Here is a 19,257-nt window from a genome sequence, read left to right on the forward strand (position 1 = left end):
TTCCAAGGCAAGTACTTTGCCAACTGAGCCATTTCCCCGGGCCTGTTCTTCATCCTTTTGGGCCACCCAGCACACACTCTCCTTGGCCAAATAGTTGGTTTTTATTGCTACGAGAAAACACCAGAGCCAAGGCAAATCACAGAAGGAAGAGTTTATTTCGGATTTACAGTTCCAGAGGGTTAGAGTCCAAGACGGCAGAGCTGCGGCAGCAAGAAAGCAGATAGTTAGAGCAGCGGCTCAGTCTCAGTTCGCACACAGGAAACACAAAGTTCAACTGGTATAGCACATGGCTTTTGAAACGCGACCCCAGTGACACACCTCTTCCAACCAGGTCAAACCTCCCGATTCCTCCCAAACAGTTTGACCAACTGGGGACCAACTCTTCAAGCCTATGAGTCCATGTGGGTCATTCTCATCCAAACCACCACACTCATGCTTGAAGATGTCTCCCATGTTCGGAGGCAGGGGTTGCCTTCAGGTACAGGAGCTGGAAAGATCAATTCATTGCCCCAGCTTCTCTTGAATGTAGGGGCCAGGTCCATGACTTCACTCCACCAGTAAGTTGCCTTCCCCCAGAAGAAACAAGTGCAGAAAAAGGAGGGCCCCTGCAGAAAGTGTTACACAAAAATGGCGGCCATGGCAGCCTATCTTCAGAAGTGGTGGCAGTAGTGGTGGGTACAGAGGCCGTACCGGTGCTGACGGAGCTGGTGGCCCAAGCAAAAGTGTCTGTAGGGCAATGGAGCCTTCCTAGGATCAGTCCTACTATGTGACCTTGAATGTTGCTTCTGGCTGCTTCCTTTCTGACCTTGGCTTCCTGTTCCTACAGAAGGTTCTTTGAACTATCTAAGGTCTTCGGAATAAATCATTTCTGAGCTTAAATTAGGAGAGTTGACTTCTGCAGCTTGCAATCAAAGGCTGAGAACAGCTGAGCTCCCCAAACATAACTGAGCCTGGGCTTCTCTCTTCCACAGAACCCCTCAGGGGATGCTGGTCTCTGAGCGTACTTTGAGGCCTGCTGACCAAAATGAAAGTTCCCTGACCTTTGACCCAACCAGAGCTCGACCCCTGTAAGAGTTCCACCTCTACCCCAGCCCCCGAACCGTGGAGGAACCCAGCGCCTGTCTCTTGCTCTCCACTGAGGCAAGACTCCCCCATAATGACCCTCCTCTTCACTGCCACCCAGAGTTGAGAATAACTGCAGCTGGCTGCAGCCTCCAACCAAAACATAATCAAGGGATGGGAATGATTGGACTTGTCAGATGAAGGTGGGAGGAAGAACTGAAAACGTGCATCGAAAATCTGTTGCTTGATTGGGGTGACGCTGCTGGCAAGGCGAAGGAAGGTTTCAAAAGAAATGAGGCTTTGAGAATCTCTTGGAAGTCAGGAGGGAATAGGGAGAACATTCCAGAAAGGCCAGGTGTTCCTCACCTCAAGAGGAGAGTGACTCTATTTCAAGCAAGACCCTGAACCCCATTCCAGGTGTACTCACAGAGCAATTTCCAGAACTATCTGTCCATTTACTCACCAATACCTGTCCCTGGCAGCTTGTCCCCATCTTTCTGGAACCTGTGGTCTAGAAAGGAGAATAGCATCCAGAGCTGGGGATGAAGTGAACCTTTGTTGACATGGTGTGCCGCCACGGGTATGGGTGAGAGTGGACTTTTCTGCAGCAGAGAGTACTTTGAGGAAATGGACCATCAGAGTTCCCAGAGGGAACAAAATGGAAGTATAAGCTAACTACTCCATTTATAGATGAGGAAAGTGAACTCTGGAAATAAACCCTGGCTCTTCAGCATCTCCTTCACTGTCCTTTCCCCTGCTCCAGGTGTGTGTGTGTGTGTCTGTGTGTGTGTCTGAGACAAGTTCATTCACCTCTCCATCCAACTGTAATCCAGGCTGGCTGTGATGTCCGCATGAATTAAGATGTTTATAGAAATGAAAAAAAAAAAGCTTGGGGGAAGAAGTTAATCTCTATGTGGGAATGAGGGGGTCCGGTTTCACGAGGTTAATGTCTTGATTTTTATTAATCCCTTTTCTGTTTTATTCAAAGAGGATTTGGTGTTCCTAGTTCCAGCTGGGAGCTTAAGACACAGAGCAATGATTCTCGGCCTGCTGCCTTCCCCTGCAGCTTTAGAGCCCAGCATTGCAGACCTGAGAACGGGGATGCCCGGAACCTGGCCTAGGCTCAGGCCAGTTCCATGCCTCAGTTCCCTGCTCTGTCTCCGATTTTGTCCAGAAGTGTCTCTTTCTGTCCTTCTCCCTCCTGTTGGAAAGATAACTGGCCTGGCTCAAGAGACAAAAGGCTCAGACCCTGGTGGCAAGACAGGATTGATAAGGGGAACCATTAGAGAGGCCTGTCCTGGTAGCTGAGAGACAACCACAACTTTCTGTAAGGACCTCCAGGTGTGCAGAGGGGAGAGAGACCACAGAGTATTATAGGGACTATGACAAGGCACGGCCATTTCATCTACTGTCTGAGTAAGTCATCTTTCTCCTGTGAAGAAGGAAGTCTGCACACTTCTGTCAGTCCCATGGGCAGATGGACAGACACCTTGGGTGGCCGTTTGTCTCCCCCAGTTGAGCCATTGGAGTTCAGCTACCTTTTACAGCCCCACTCCCTCAAACCTACAAACTCCTTTGTCCCCACATACCAGGTGAGAACCCCTCCCTCCCCATGAAGATGTTACACTTCACAGGGGCCCCAATCCATGGTAATCATGGTCCCAGAAACTGACTCCAACGAACAAGCATGTTCTGGCTTCTCCAGACTGCCAAAGTCCAGGCAGGTTTCTGCTCTAACTGGGCACTCTGACCGTCATGGGAGCCCCCTTTTCTCTGCTGTGCAAAGATTTCTCTTATGAAGAAACAAAAGTGGGAGCTGAGCTCAGTGAAATCCGCGTGCTAGGGTCATATTAACCTGGCCCACTCTAGGCTTCTGTTTCCTCGCCGTTTATTAGGGGAGACTTTGGGTCAGCTCAGGCTCCACCCCACACCTTCCCTTCACCACTCATAATAGGTTCTAAACTTCTCAGCACTATGAGCCTCCTGCTCGGGCCTCCCACAACCCACCACTCCCAGGAGTCCTCTCGCAGACAGATCTCCTCAGCCTCGGGCTAGCTTTTGAGCTGGAGGGTTGGCTTGGTCTTCACAGCTCTTATCAAAGGAGGGAGCAGAGGCCTGAAGTCAGTGGCTTCCTTGTCTCATTCTCCGTGGAAGAATTCTCCTCTCGGATGCTGGGTAGAGGGAGGACTCAGACCACCCTGCAGAACCAAGAACTCATACCCTTTAGCCTCCTGCTGCGCAATTGAATCTTCTCTGGAGAATCAGGGCCGTGCACTCTGGACAGGTCTGCTGAGACTCGATTTATCATGCATCGATTAACAGACCAAGGGGTAGAGGGCCTGCTTTTAGAGGCTGAGAAGGACCATCTAAGCCTTGGGGCTGAGGCTCAGCCCCTTCCCAAGGGTAGTGGCAGGCCATCATCAGACACCCATGGGCGTCTGGCAGCCGTTCTCCCACTTGTCCTTTCAGATCCAGCCAGTTACAGCTCATTCCTTTGGCTCACATTGTTCCTTAACGACATCACTTTTTCCATCTCCCTGATGGTGTTGTGCCCTTCTGCCTGAGCGCTGCCTCCCAGCTGACCTCCATCTCCCTGACACGCTGTGGTTTCCACGGGCTCACTGGACCACACCATCTCTGGACAAGCAGAGATCTACGCAACTCATGGTCTGGGTCTTCCCCCACCCCCACCTTGTGCCTCCCTCTTCAAGGTAGCCTTGGTCCAAATGGGTGGGATGGGCCGGTCCCCTTCAGGTCACTGAGGGCCCTGGGTGCACCAGTCTTCCTCCAGGCACCAGCTCAAAGCCCCAACAATATCCTTTGGCTTCTGTACAGACACGGAGACCTTCTGAGTCCCTGCCTGGGCCGGGTGCCCGAGCGCTGTGCCAGGATAGCTCTACCCCCCCTTCCTCATCTCCACTTTCAATGGGTCGAGAGCTGTTCTCTGATAGTCTTCTCTCCAAGCTCCCTTGTGAGCCAGCATCACCAGACCTTGGACCTGCTTCCCACCTGAAGTGGAGCATCTGTCCATCCATGGCAAATCCAGATGCCGAGTCCCCGAAACTGCCCAGCGCCTTCCATTCAGAGCTCCTCATTCATCCATGTGACAGCGTTTTCCTGAGCTCTAGCTGTACGCCAGCCCAGCCTTAGCAGCGCCTTCTGTTCTGATTCCCCCGTTGCTGCCTGGCTCTGCCCTCAGTCATTTTCTAGTGAGGGAGCATGACCGAGAAGGAAAAGTTAGGGCCAGCCTGATCGAGGATTGAATCCTGGCTCCCCGTAAGAACTAAGAAGTTGCTCCTGGAGGAGCCTCTGCGTCTTCCTTTAGAGAGCAGGAGTGCTCCCAGTCCTGTATGGTCAGGAGCACTAAGCAGATGCTTGTATGTACCTGGTATCGCGTGTTTCTGGTATGAAGACAAGAAAGAGACCCAGACACTTAGCAGAAAGACAAAAAAAAAAAAAAGGAATGACAGCAAATAGCCTTCAGGGAGACCTGGTAAGGTGAAGGGGGTGGGGCGTGAGATCACTCTGGGGATTAGATAGAGCCCAGAAGGCTGTGCTCTCAATGTGTGGCGCCCCTTCTCTGTTCACCAGCCTCCAGGTAGCAGTCAAGCTTTTCCTAGCTGCACTGGAGGTACCACCGCCTCTCAGGCTGGCCTTCGTGTCTGTCACCGTGGAAGCAGATGGGAACAAAGTGGGATCCTCTTCACAGCCACTGTCTTGGAAAGTGGTGAGCAGCTGCTGAGGAGCAGCAAGCCCAAACCTGATGCAGCCTGCCACATTCTCCCTCATCTCCCTTCAGTCCCATCCAAGGGAACCAGCTCTCCTTAGGCCCGACCCCAGCCAAGGTTGCTTTTCCCCACTCTCTCCACTGGAAATACTCAAGGACCACTTGTGGCCTCACAAGGACATTGGCTGCTGATAAGCCGGTGAGTTCCTCTCAGAGGACAGACCAAGGCCCTTGTCTAATTGCATGAGCACCAGTCATCTGAGATCACCAAGGCCAGAAGAAACGGGAAGCCAGGTGGCCCCATGGTCTGCTCCTGCAAGGCCTGCTCCCAAAACTATAATTATGACCATCATCAGGGCAGAGGAACTAACGCAGGAGAGCAGCCCCAGACCCCAGGGCTAAGGGCATCTTCCCCAAAGGCTCCCCACAGAGATTACTTGCCTCCCGCCCCCCGCCCCCCAGTTTCTGCTGGTCAGCTCATCTGTTGTGTTTGGGTCACGCCATAACTTGGTACGAGCTCAGAGTCCCAGAACTTCAGTGCCAGAAGGGACAGACGTTTTGAAAACTCCCTCCTCATCATCCCGATAATATCCAAATCCTCTCAAAGGGAATTTTTCCATAGGGAAAGGAAAGCGCTGGGTGAACCAGTGGAAAGATAGCCAGTGGATGGCCAGCATCTCCCTTGTGCTCCATCTTGCTTACCCTTCACTTCCAGAATCCTTCCCCATGGCTTCTTCATACTCGAACTTAATTCTACTTTCTTGATGAATCTGGGACCCAGGTGTCATCAAATTGTGGCTTTAAAAAAAAATCAAGGGTGTTTTGGGGAAAACTCATTTCATAAAATTTCTAGATAAAAATATGAATACAAATAGAATATCTATATATTCTAAATATATAATATTCCATCTCTTTTTGAAAACCTGGTCTGACAGGGCTGGATAAATGGCTCAGCAGTTAAAAGCGTATGCTGCTATTGTAGAATACCCAGGTTTGGTTCCCAGCACCTACACTGCAGTTCACAACCATTTAAATGTCAACACGTTCTTCTGGATCCAACACTTTCTTCTGTATCACGCACAAACACATGTGGTGTATATACATACATACATGCAGACAAAAGCTCACACACGTAAGATAAAAGTAAGTAAAATCTTAAAACATAGCCTAAATAAATAACTGAATTCTGAATATGCATTCCGATGTTTGAATATTTTGAGAGAGAAAGAAATAGAAAGTGTGTGTGTGTGTGTGTGTGTGTGTGTGTGTGTGTGTGTGCACCATGCTCATGTAGAGGCCAGAGGACATCTTTTATTGTCATTCATTTTCTCAACACTGTCCATTTGTTTATTGTTTTTGTTTTGAGAAAAGGTCTCTCACTGGCCTGGACCTCACTAAGTGGAGACGGGGTCTCTCACTGGCTTGGACCTCACTCAGTAGGCTAAACTAGCTGGCCAGTGAAGCCCAAAGATCTATTTATCTCCACCTCCCCAGCCCTGGAATTATAAACGTGCACTATCCTGCTGGGTTTTGTTAATATAGGTTGTGGGGCTAGAACTCAGGTCCTTGTGCCTGCAAAGCAAGAGATTTACTGACTGAGCTGTCTAACTCACCAAACAGGTTTCTTTCAAAAAGCTCTAATCTAGATGAGAATCTAACCGAGTAGAGGTTCAGGCTTGGAATGGGCCCTCTCTAGTCTGATCCGTTCATTTGACACATGCGGAACGTAAGGCACAAGTTTGAGATGTGCTCCCTTGGGTGAAATTCAGCTCCTCTGTAACAGAGCTCAGTCTCGGCTCAGGGCTTTGAGTCCACACACACACACACACACACAGTGCTGCAGTGCCTGGGCCTCAAGGTAACCTGAGACCACTTTGGGAGCATCCCTGGCCTCAGAAGATCCTGCCAGGCTTGTTCCCAGGCTGCTTTGGTGTCCCTGCTCACACGTGTGTCTGGCTCACACGGCTGTCCCATTGGGCTGCTGCAAGGGGCTGATTAGGTGTAATTGCTTTGCTGGGAGCGAGCTATCTACTTAATAGAATCAGCTCCCAGTAATTAGCCTGCCACAGGCCCATTTCCTTTGCTGAAGCCCTAGGGCTACTGGGCATATTGCATGTTGGACCTCTGCAGGTGGCAGCACGTGGGGTGGTTGTGGGTGGGCTTTGGTTTGGGGGTAGTCAAGAGAAAACATCACTGAGGAGATTCAGCAGCAAGAAGCCCAGAGCAACCCTTCTGAAGGCTGGGAGCCAGGGAGTTACAGCATTCCAGGCTGGAGGGAGAAAGAGCCTGGCGTAGACAGACTGCTCCAGAAATGTTAGACTGAACCCACGTAAATCTAGTATAGACCCTGAACCAAATACACTCATTTCTTATAGACATACTATGTGCCAGGCATGATACTAGCTCCAAGAATGCTTCTAAAATGATCAATTAGACTATGTTTACATGCCCTCTTGACCATGAGGTCTTGACACGGGCATCACCATGCCCGGTAGTCTGTGCCTTCCTGGGAGGCCTGGAGAACACTCCATCTTATGCTGTGTTGATTGTTGGTTGCATTATTCCACGGATCACTGGTCCCTTCTTGACCCCACAGGACAAAGCTAATCCCTCCTGGGGTGACAGCTCACACGGCCCCTGTATCTTTCTCTAGGCTGAACATCCCAAGTCCTCTCCCTTGTGCCATGAACATCATTCTGGAAAGGCCTCTCATTAATCTGTTTGACAGGCCTGGAACCTGCTCTTGTTTGTCAATTCTTTGCTTCCAATGCAGTCTGGAGCTCGGCGGATAGGCCTGTACAACTCCGGATCCTGTCTGAGCCAGAACAACTGTGGTCTTGGACAGTCCCAGATTCTCCTCAACATGACACTTCCAACAAGGGCTATGATGGCACTTCAACCTCTTCCATTAAGGATAAAGACACCCACAGCCTTCCCTTGCCATCACACACACACACACACACACACACACACACACACACGAACGCCCTGCCTGCCCAGCACCACTCAATACACACTGGCTGATTAATCATTGCTAGTGCTATTATAATTATTGTGTTTGGTGCTGAGAACAGGCTGCCTCTGCTTCTCAGAAGCCATAAACCTGCAAAGAAGGATTTCAAGATTTGTGAGCTGTTGACGACATCTCCGGCCTTTCTTTTCTTCAGCGGCTGTGTGTTTGTCCGGAAAGATGGGCCATGGCCACTCTTGGATCTCTCCGGAAGACAATCTGGGGACTTGATTCTTGCAATGAAAGTGGTAAGTACAGGAACTTATCTTGTGGTTATAGATAGGGCAGCCAGGAGAGCTGGGCATGAGTCCCAGCTCTGGTCCTGTGTGCTTTAAGGTGTTTAGGGTATTCATGCCCCTTGTCTAGTCTCGGTTTCTACATAGGTACTAGAGATCTAAGCATTTCTCTGGCTTTGATTATGTAATTTAATTACAGGAAAGAGAATGGGTAGAGTGGAAAATGTGAGGGCTTAGAAGATAGAGGATGGGGAGGGGACCAGCACAGAGACTGAAAGAGTAAGGCTCACAAGCTCCTGCACACACATGCACACATGCATGCTCATGCTCACATATGGCAGGCTGGAGAAGAGTCACTGTTTTTCTCTGGGTCTTACATGTTGTCGTCTGCCTGAGATCACAGTAATGGCTGAGTCCATCCTCTGTCCCTGCTTCAACTGTGAGGATGCAGAAGATCTAAAGAAGAAAGGAAAAGAGAGAAAAGGAGGAGGCTATGGAGAAAATAGGGAGGCCTGGAAACGACATTGCAATCAGAAAGTGAGTAATAGCAAAGCTGGGGAGGAAGTGGGCAAGCTCCCACACTGCCAGGGAGAAGAGAAACCAAGATAGCCTGCTGAGGACAAGCAGCAGGATTTAGGAACACTTGGGGAGGGTTGTGGATACACTGTGACCACTTCTGGGTATGGGTCCTAGCCACAGCTCCCAGCATACCCTGAAGCACCCACAGATGAGAATGCTCACTGCAGGCAGCACACAGACAGAGAAAGGAGGGCTCTCTAGTGGGGGAATGGGGACAACCAGACATGGGACAGGAAGTTTAGGGTGAGGACCTAATATTTATGCAAATGGTGGTCAGGTGCAAGCCTGAGATCCCTGGTAGGGTTTCTGAGACCAGTTGGTCCTCACTCTGACTAGGAGCTAGGATTTTGCACCCTTTGAGTCTGAGCCCTCATCATCCCAGATCGAGGTAGCCGTTTTCCCTAGGCCACACAATCCAGCTAGAGCAGGACTGAGAGAGCCAGGTGTTCAGCTTCCCAGCCCAGTTCCACCCCAACAGCCCACAGAGCCCGGCTTTGCTAACACTTGCCTTTTGTGTTTGACTTGGGCTTGAGATGTTAAACAAACAGTGGCTCTTGACAAATGCAAGCCGTTGCCGTGGGACCAGTTATGCTCTAGAAAGTCAAGTTAATCCCCCACTTCACTGCCTCCGGAGATACACCAAGAAACCCCTCAGTCACACCCACAACCCGCCGTCCAGGGCTATGACTTTGGTGCGGCACCCTGTAGTAGCGATCCCTGTTTTTCTGCCTTTGTCCTGAACCCTGCCCCCCTCACTACTCAGGCCTTCCCTGGCTGATACTGAGATGACTCTAGACCCCTTCCCCTGCCTCTGCTTGCTTCTGTGAAACCCCAGGTCACACCAACCCACCCAGGTGATTGGAGCCAGCAAGAAGGGCTCAAGGAAAGTTTTCAAAGTACCTTCTCTGTCTCGACTGTTGTGCTAAAAAGCTAAAGCCCACGCCTATAAGGAGTTGGGGGAAGGCTTGTCCCTATCCTGCTCTAACTTACAGTCTGGTCTAGACAAATGAACTAGAACTTCCCCCAAGGCTCTGTACTAGCTCATAACTGATGGGTCAGGCCTTGAACCAGGTTTGTCTGACTCCAGGTCAGCATCTCCACTGCTTATCTCCCTGGTCCTCCCTTGGTCTCCAACCTAACTGTCCATGTAGCCGGAATCAGAAGTAATGGAATGGAGCATCTCTGTGCCTCCATCCCTCAGGTTCACATACCTGATCATTGTAAAGTGAACAAGAGCATCATTGGGTCACAGCTAATGCTTTATTTCTCAGAAATAGAAACTGAGGCGGAGAGGCCACAAAGCTTCCCCCAGTTCACCCAGGAGCATTAGCATCATGACCCAGGCCTCATGCTATGCAGCATGCTCCTTAGCCCTTCAGACACTTGACTCTGTCTTTGCCCTTCTCTTCCCTGGCAAGACTTGCTCCAGTTTGAGAAGCATCTTGTCTGAAGGCATGGAAGCAGGATGCTGAGGTTTTTCTGTCCCAGACTCTACTGTCTGAGTCTCTTTATCACTCAATCTGCCTGCAAATCCAGCAGAGACAGGACTGTTCTGGGTCTTGGCTTGTGTCCCAAGGAACTAAGGAAATGTGTAGTGTGTCTTTGATATACAAAGCATTATGGGAAGAACAGTACTGTAAAAGGTTCTCTACCCAGGAAAACATATCAAGTCAATAGGGAAGTCACAGTGCAGATATCTACTTGGCAAGAGGAATTGAAGCTCAGAAGTCCATAGAGGCACAAAGTACAGGACCCTTGTCAAAGTAGCTGGTTTTTCTTATGGGCGTGGGACTGGGAAGTGTTTCATGGAGATAGTAGCCTTTGGGTTGGGTCTTAAAGCCTAAGCTGGATGGCATAAGAAGGTGGAAGAGGCAAGGAGGTACCAGCATCCCAACTGATGGGAGCCCTGGAGCCCTTGGAGTCTCGTGAAACATGAGAGGACACAAATGTGTTCAGAGATTACGGACGGATGGAGTAGCATGTTCAGCTGGAAATGACTCTGTCTAATGTTTAGTACACAATAAAGCATGACAGGGAATGACAAAGTCCAAACAATTTACCCTAACCTTGTTGCTGTCTCTTTCCTCAGAAACTTGTCTTCAAAGAAGTGGCTATTCCCTTTTTGCCCAATTCTCAAGAGGCCCAAGTAAACAGATGCAATCAGGCCGGGAAGGTCATGGGATGTTATAAGTGAAAGGCATGTTGACGTTTTCTGGTCCAAACCCTCCACTTAGGGATATAAAACTCAAGGAGCAGGCAAGGGAGTGGCTGACCTCTCATGCTGCAGTAAACACAGACAGACTTTGGGTCGACTTTGGGTGGACATGGACAGGTCCAAGGGTCCTGTACAGAAGGAACCAAGCAATGCTGTCAAGTCTTTGGTACAGCCCAACCCAGGTCACCAGGAAGAAGATGGGTGGGGTCATCCCTGCTGTCCCAGGGGCTAACCAAAAACTTTGACTGTTGACAGCAAGTGCCTCCATCGCAATCCTCTCTCCACAAGGAACAGGATGGATGGGCAGACCCAAGCTGTCCTCTGAAACTCAGGGCATGACATGTAGGTGGTCGGTCCCATCCATAATGGATGCCGCACAAGCTGCCATCCTACTCACGGCAGGTCCTTCACTACTGTCCTTCCTGCCCAAGCCTCCGTTTCCTAATCTGGAACACAAGAAGGCTGAGCGAGATGGTCTCTAAGAGTCCTTCGAGTTCTCAAGAGCCACAGTGAGAACAAGCTCCATCAAAATTAATAAGTGCTCTGCCCCAAAGACGGCTTTTCCCCTGTCCTGACGCTTTTTCACGTAATGATATCGCCTTTCATTTGTATAGCAGTCGAAGGCTGGCAGTCAGAAGTGGGAAAACCCGGACAGCATTCCTTCCGAAGCCCAGCTCTAGGGAGTAGCTTGCACATTCAGGCAGGCTGTGGCAGAACTGGTTTCTGGGGTGATTTTGACCGGAAACCAGCACATCAAGAGCACACTGAGCTGAATTTGTACCCCACCCATGGGAAGCTGAGAAGGGCATGACTTTTCTTCCTGCAGCCAAAGAATGCCAGGGACAGAAATACCCAACAGGCTGCATCCAAGGCCAAGGGAAAACAGTTTGTTTTACCAAAGAGTTGAAGCCCTTCCTTCATGCGAGAGGGGACATGGGCGCTTTTAATTCAAGGTCCTCTCTGTCAGTCTGTGGTCCAGACACCCGAGTCTTAAGAGAGTAAAGGTCACCAAAGAACTTCAAGTTTTTCCTCACACACATATGGTTTTCTTTGATTGCTTAAAGCTAACTGCTCAGGAGACTAGTACATGATGATCAAACCCATTTTAGAGAAGGAAAAAGAAACGACACTCAAGAACTTAAGGAGAAGAGTGTGAGCTTGAGAAACAAAGAGGTGGAAGTCTCTTCTCAGCTCAGTGACCCTAAGTGATTGCATTGCCTTCAGCCTCAGTTTTCCCATCTATAAAACAGTCCTACGTAAAAGCAGACCCACTTTTGAGGGCCAAGGTAAAGCTTAGGATTGTGAGTGTGGCGTACTTCGAAAGACACAAGAATGCATCCTTGTGGAATGAACGGGCTGTTAGCTCTTCTGAGGGCTTTTGGATACAGAGTGGTGTCTGGCAGTGACATCCCAGCCCAGAACGTGGCAGATGGTGCCCTCCCTTGCTTGCTACCTCCCCAGCCACGGGGTTTGGGCCTCTTCCATGTCTCTCTATGTGGCCTATGCCAGGGTCCCGTGAAGGGCTGTTTGACCCTCCTTGGCACTGGGATTTGCATTCCAATCATTCTGCTCTCTCAGCCCATCCATGTCCGGAGCTGTTTGGAGCTGAGTAAGGCCCCAGGGATCATCTGCCATGACAACTCATGGAAGAGATAAGGACATGAGGCTCCAAGTGGGGCAGTAACACTTTGCCCAGGTTCCCACTGCTGGTTGGGTTCCCTCTTAATCTCCACAGACCCCCCCCCGCCATGTTGACAAATGAATAAATAGAGGCAGAGGGACCCCTGTCCCAGTTTCTCCAGAATGTCAGTGAGTCATTAGGTCTGGAAACCCACCCCCGGCCCCAATTTCAGCTGGATCCTCACCTGCTCCTCTGTGCCTTGAGATGGTATCCTGTGTTTTCTATGCCGCCCAGCCCAAGTCCTGCCTGTCATGCTGGGGCAGGACCAGAGCCATAGATAATCAAGACGGGGCAGGTGGCCTCAGCCAGTCGCCAGTGCTTGGTGTTAACCTGGGAAGGAACTCTGTGTCAAGAGAGAAGGCTTCCCCTTGAGTCTTGGCTCACATGTACCCTGGGCCACAGCAAATCTTGTCAGTTAAGATAAGCCAGGGGCTGGAACACAGGGAAGGAACTGTGACCTGGGTGGGGAGGGGGTTGACTGAGCCCCAGTCCTATCACCAGTGTGCCCTGTGTCACTTCACCTCCTATGCCTCAGTTTCCTCATCCATGTGCTAAGGAGTGGGCCAGTAGCGCCCAAGGTCCCCTCCATTCTCAGAACCGTAACTGGGGCAAAGGGTAGAGGAAGGCGATTTCTCCATCGCTCTTCTCTCTCCTCTTTCTGCCCCTTTTCACGACATTTGTGTCTCCGGCTTTCCAAGTTCCCCTGCCTCAGTCTGTCCCTCTCTTTGCATCTTTTCTGCCAGATCCCCCTTTTCCTGTGTCTGTGTGGACCTCTGGTTTGTCTCCTCCATCACACACACACACACACACACACACACACACACACACACACACAACACACACCCCTGCCCTCAGCCCTCAGTCCTCTCCCTTCCCTGTAGTTATCTGTTTTCCTGCCTAGTTTTCTCTGGAGCTGGCGGGCTGGATCTCGGTCTCCTCTCTCTCTCTCTCTCTCTCTCTCTCTCTCTCTCTCTCTCTCTCTCTCTCTCTCTCTCTCTCTCTCTCTCTCTCTCTCCTCCCCTCCCTCCCTCTCCTATCTTGCTCCCCCCCCCACTCCTCTCTCGTTCTCCCTCTCTCTCTCCCGCCTCTGTCCTGCCCGGGTTCTCCCGCTCGCTCCCCCTTCCCTCCCCGCCCTCGGCGCGGCTCCCCAGTCCTTATTTGGCTGGGCGGGAGGGCAGGCGGGAGGTGGCGGCTGGCGGCCTGGGGGCGGGCGCGGGGGCGGGCGGAGGAGGGCGGTGGGTGGTGCTGAAGGGACAGCTCCGCGGCGGCCGGCAGCGGCGGCGGCGGCGGCGGCCCCGGAGTGCGGAGCTGGTGCCCGGCGTGGAGATCCGCGAGCGCAGCCATGCCCCAGGCCGCCTCCGGGGCAGCAGCAGCGGCGGCGGCCGGGGCCGGGGCGCGGGCCGGAGACGCCGGGGGGCCGGCGACAACCCGGGAGGGACGATGAAGCGGCAGAATGTGCGCACGTTGGCTCTCATCGTGTGCACCTTCACCTACCTGCTGGTGGGCGCCGCGGTATTCGACGCGCTGGAGTCGGAGCCGGAGATGATCGAGCGGCAGCGGCTGGAGCTGCGGCAGCTGGAGCTGCGGGCGCGCTACAACCTCAGCGAGGGCGGCTACGAGGAGCTGGAGCGCGTCGTGCTGCGCCTCAAGCCGCACAAGGCCGGCGTGCAGTGGCGCTTCGCCGGTTCCTTTTACTTCGCCATCACCGTCATCACCACCATCGGTAACTACACTCACCGCCGCGCCGGAGGGGACGGGGGCGGGGACCTGGGAATGCTGGGGAGCCGCCCGCGGTTGGGGGGTCCCTGCGGAGCTGGGCGGGCCGCCGAACCCGCGCGCTCTCAGCGGCCGGGGCTCAACTGGCGTGTCTGCTTTGCTGGGGGACCCCTGACTCCGACCTATCTCCAGCCCGGCTAGCCCTAACTTGGCCCTGCCGGGCTGTGCGAAGACCCCAGGGGACTCAAGTGTGTGAGAGGGACAGGAGCAGCCGGCCCGAGGCTCGGGAGGAGGGGTGTGGCCGGGCTAGGCCCTGGGGCTGGGCACCTAGAGTGAACCCAGCGTGCCACTCCTCCGTGTCCCTGACGTTGGGTTTAGGCACCCGGGTGTCCACACCTGCTGGGCTGTGGGGAGGCACGTAGATGCCGGAACGCTGCACTCCGCGACACACGGGCCACTCTCTACCCGCGACTGAGTGCTGCTGGGGAGGGGGGTGGGGTGCGTATGTCCGTGTGGGTGTGGGTGTGGGTGTGTGAGTGTGTCCACCTCCACGAGTTTGGGCCGCACCAGACAGGGCCTGTAATTCTCTGAGGGCAGCAGAGTAGGGGCTGAAAGCCAGATTCGGTCCTGTTAGGTTTCTTCCCGGTGTCCCAGAGAAACAGTCACCCCACAGGAATGGCTCCACTTCTTTTCCAAGGCCAGGGCAGATCATCCTGTAGGAGGCTACCCGCACATCCAGATCCTCTGAGAACATGACACACAGGTACACACACACACACACACAGAGAGAGAGAGAGAGAGAGAGAGAGAGAGAGAGAGAGAGAGAGAGAGAGAACACAAATAGATGTCTGTCAGAAAAGGCATCTCCAGCCAGGCCCTTCACCAAGCTGTTGAGGTGTCAGCACCCAGCCAGGATCACACACCTTAACCATCCCCAGGACCCTGGGCTTGCAGTCCAGATCCATGGCTAACCCTCTCCATGACCGACCTTGGGCAAGTCCCTTCTCCTGCCTGAATCTTGGGCTCAAGTCCCAACACGTAGAGGTTGGCCAAAATGATGTCAAGGGCTCTTCCCAGCCCCGACGTGCTTAGACTCGAAGATTGGGAACCCACCTTCCCCCAAAGCCACTGGGATGCCTCCAGGAGCTGGTTCCTCCATCTTCCCCTCTCCTTCTCATCCTGACCCCCACCCCCTGCCTTGGCTGAACTCCCAGGGGCTCATTGCCATTTGGCAAAACCCATTAGAAGATGGCAGTGTTTTCCTGGGAGTCAACAGGAGTGGAAGCGGGTTAAAGACAGAGCTGGACACTGTCTTACCCACTGCAGAATTCCATTCTGAGGCTCGGGCGCTCTTCAACTGCAGAGAGAGGAACACCCAGACACTACCCAAAGAGCAGGTTCGGTCTAAGGCCCCTTCCCTCCACATCCCGCTGCCACTGGCCCAGGATTTCACAGCAGGTTAGCTGTCTGTAAATCAGAGCGGACCTGTGTATGCCTCTCTCTGTCTTCCCACACCAGTTCCCCAGTTAGTGCAACTTTCCTCTGAGTCCCGGGTTTCCTGCTTCAGCTTAACCTCCCTGCTGACCTCCTTGCTTCCAGCCTCACACCCACGGCAAAATGACATCCCTGGGACAACGCTTCCAGGGAAAAACAAACACAAAACTCCCAAAGCTCAGCTGTCCCAGCCTGCTTCAGCAAAGCCCACACGGCTACCCACTGCCCATGCTCCTTGCCCCACCTCTACCTCCATGCCTGACTTTATTTCTTAATTCTTATTTGGATGGCTTCTCTCTATGGCCTCCACATTAACCCTCAGAGGATACTTAATATGTTTCTAGCCAGTAACACCTTTTCTTCTGCATTCCCTTTGCTATCTAATCTAGCTCTCTAGGTCCAGTTCAACCTGCCCCCCCCACACACACACACCCATGGAAACCTCACAGGGCCACTGCCCTTGAAGACTGCGGCAGCACTTATTGGTAAAATGACCTAGGTGACCCAGTATGGGCTCTTTTAAATGCTTATTTACATCCTAAGGGGTGTGTTTTGTTTCGCCTTTTTTCACCACGATGCCTTGTTAATATAGGCAAAGCGCATCTCTCTGACTTTGAGGGCTAGCAAGGTGCCCAAGAGCCGCGAGCACTGGAGAATGCTATCGATGGGTTTAATGTGTGCAGAAATGACAGGTGCTACCCTTCCCCTCCAACCGGGTTGTTGCTTTCCAAATTGTCCAGGGTTCTGACTTAGAGAGATGCTCGAAACTGGGACTAGCAGCCTAACACCCTTCTGCTGGTATTTATACAGTGCTGGTCAAGAAGAAAGACACCATCAGACTGGCAATGCCTACTTCCTACACTACCCAACCATCCCTGGCTTGTTTTTTGTCACCTCTCATTTTGGTTCCGCCACCTAGCTGGAAGCTGTCCTTAGGATAGTGATGAGATGTCTGGAAGGGACTCTCTATGAGAATGTTGTTAGCCTGATCCTGACCCATTGCCTCCCTGGGAATATCCTGCGGCCAATCCTACTGGCTAAGGCTGGATGAATGACAGAGCCGGCATCTATTGGCCACAATGGTGTTATCACTTGGTTGGATCTCAGCCCTCACAACTCAGTGTGGGATTTTTAGCTCTGGGTGTACCGAGCAGTGGGTACAGGTCAGGGAAGAGAAGGGCTCTCCTGTCCAGAGCCACCAAGCTGATGGGCAGAGGACTGAGAAGAAGCTGGCACTTCTGACTCCACACCCAGGGCTGTGTCCCTGCTGGCCTCTTGGCTGCTTCCTTTGCCGCCATATGCTATGAAGCCCAGGCCCAGCCTGGCAGAGCTACCAAGTGCCCAGTGATGCCAACTTGCAGGATGCTCACGAGCAGCCCTGATTGGTTGAAGGTCAGCAGGGTCCAACTTAGTCATTCACCTGGTTAGTCATATTCTCCACTCCCACCCCCTCACGCCTGGCCTCGCAGCTAGGGAACCCTTCCTTCCCTGCTCCCCAAGTTCACCAGACACAAATGGAAACTCTTTCCTTGGGAAACCTCGCCCTCCCTAGCCGTTGAGTCATCAAACTCCTCCAGGCCCCAGCCCCCTCTATTCATAGCCTAAAGCTGTCAGAGGAGGAAGGGGCCTGGGGATCAGCTGGCACCATCACCTCCTCCTACAGAGAAGGCAGGGGGCGGGAAGGAGACCAGGAGTCACACAGAGGGGGTACAAAATCTGACTCCCAGGTCCTCGGGTGCATCTTTACCTGTTATTACTTGTTTAGTTCTATTTGTTTCTTTTGCGATACTGGGGGACCTCCTGCATGCTAGGCAAGCATTCTACCACTGAACTCCATCCTGCTATTTCTATTACCACAGTAGCCACAATAGCAATGGCAGCCTCCCTTTATTATCTACGCTCCGGCAGGCTCTATCCGGACACTTCATTTGTATTCGCTTGTTAAGTTCTGCCAGTCCTCCAAAGCTGACCTTATTACCCCCACTCTTCAGCTAAGCCACAGAAGACTGTAAGTCAGCCGCTCGCCCGTGGCCTCAGAGCTTAGGAGCATAGCACCTGGACAGACTCAACAGACCCATGACTCTTGCTGGTTGTTTCTTTCTCCATCTCAAACCCAGCCCAGATCCGTGGATGACAAGGCACCAAGATATCCAAGCTGGTTCGTCCCTAACCGGGCGTCCCAGAAGAAGGGAGTCTCATGTTGCCAGCCTGCCGTTCTCTCATTGCCTAATGACCCAACAGACAGATCTCTGCCTGGCACCTGGTTGTCCCCGAGGCCATGTGGAGTTCACAGGTGCTGGTTCTCTCACAGCAGGCCTGGGAATTTTTCTGGCTTTAAGGCAATGAGAGCCCAGGTGATAGATCTGTTGATGGAGCCCAGGCAGGAAGCCTGTGCCATTGCTCTCTGGCTCTGAGCCCGACCTCCCGCTGAGCACAGCCTCCTGTGGCTAGCTATGCCTCATGGTGACCCTAGGACTGAATTCAAGCAGGTGGCCCCAAAGAGGGAAACTGTGCCTTTTATATCTTTCCCAGAAGTGACCTGCCACTTCCCAAATCACAGAGCCCTATAATAAAAGAATGAGAGGTGATATTAGGGAACATCCAACCACTCAGAGAGGTCAATAACTTGCCCTAGGTTAAACAGCAAGTTGAGCACTTGATGGAACCCATGATCAGCCTGTTACCTTCACACCGTGCAGCTCTCAGCATTACTCCCCCATCCCCGGCTCTTTGCCTACAGGCCAGCCCTTCTACCTTGACTCCACAAGCCCTAACCTGGAAACCAGAGTTCCCAGCTTCATCTCACCCCACCTTCTCTCCCCTACCATGACCTGCCCAAGCTATTAAATCTCTCAGATCTCATTTTGTCAGTTATAAAATGAGAATGAAATTATCAGCAGGAAATAATACTTTCATGCAAAGGACGCGCCTGGTAGAGTTGATGTTTAATGATATCTGTTATGTTTACTATCATTAATGTTACTGCTCATGGCGTATGCCTTCCCCCATGGAGGAGCCCGCTCTCTCTCTTTCTGTCTCTCTCTTCGGGGTTACCATGGCAGAGCTACCTTCTTAGGGAACAGGGTCAGCGAGGTGAGGGGGGTAAGAGAAGAATGGGGGGAAAGGTCCAAGAAGCTAGCACATTCTTTTGTCTTACTCTCTTAAGATCCTACCCAGGGTCCCCTTTTCCTTCCACAGGCCTGGAGCCTGTGGTTTAAGGACTTTGCTACCTCGCCTGAGCAGGCAGACCCCCAGAAAATTAGTGAGGAAGACTGAAGTCCCTGTGCTAGGAGACCTTGTTACGTATTGGAGCAAGACAGAAAAAAAAATAGAGTCCCATCGGCTCCGTTACTGGTCCTCTATGACCTCAGTTTCCTCCTCTAAAAGTGGGTATATTTGACCAGAGGTCCTCCTGCTTGCCCATCCCGTTCCCACGCATTCCAGTGGGGAGCTGGAGGTGTTGGAGGGAGAGGAGGCGAGGACAGGACAGAAATAGTAGACACACGACTGGCCAGAGTGGGGACAGGACAAACACAA

The 19,257-nt window shown here is 52.2% G+C and overlaps 1 protein-coding gene and 1 long non-coding RNA gene across 3 annotated transcripts in view; one reads left to right on the forward strand and one right to left on the reverse strand.

The window, feature by feature from the left end:
* Window positions 1–136: 136 nt before the first annotated feature.
* LOC142839144 (uncharacterized) lies at window positions 137–14,166 on the reverse strand. Of its 2 annotated transcripts, XR_012908701.1 has the most exons (6): window positions 14,005–14,164; window positions 12,695–12,840; window positions 8,413–8,491; window positions 5,492–5,587; window positions 4,072–4,463; window positions 137–1,664 (listed from the first exon to the last, which is right to left on the reverse strand). It is a non-coding gene; the product is annotated as an uncharacterized LOC142839144 (long non-coding RNA). The 2 variants fall into 2 exon arrangements; XR_012908702.1 differs by lacking the exon at window positions 12,695–12,840 and having other exon boundaries at window positions 137–4,268; window positions 14,005–14,166.
* The window catches only part of Kcnk3 (potassium two pore domain channel subfamily K member 3), a 36,707-nt gene continuing 31,187 nt past the window's right edge, over window positions 13,738–19,257 (forward strand). Inside the window, exon 1 of the mRNA XM_075955060.1 lies at window positions 13,738–14,233. Coding sequence (XP_075811175.1) covers window positions 13,951–14,233 — 283 coding nt within the window. The 5' untranslated portion in view covers window positions 13,738–13,950. The remainder of the gene's footprint in view (window positions 14,234–19,257) is intronic.

Source organism: Microtus pennsylvanicus, chromosome 21 (assembly GCF_037038515.1).
Source record: "Microtus pennsylvanicus isolate mMicPen1 chromosome 21, mMicPen1.hap1, whole genome shotgun sequence".
In the NCBI taxonomy this organism is placed as follows: domain Eukaryota; kingdom Metazoa; phylum Chordata; class Mammalia; order Rodentia; family Cricetidae; genus Microtus; species Microtus pennsylvanicus.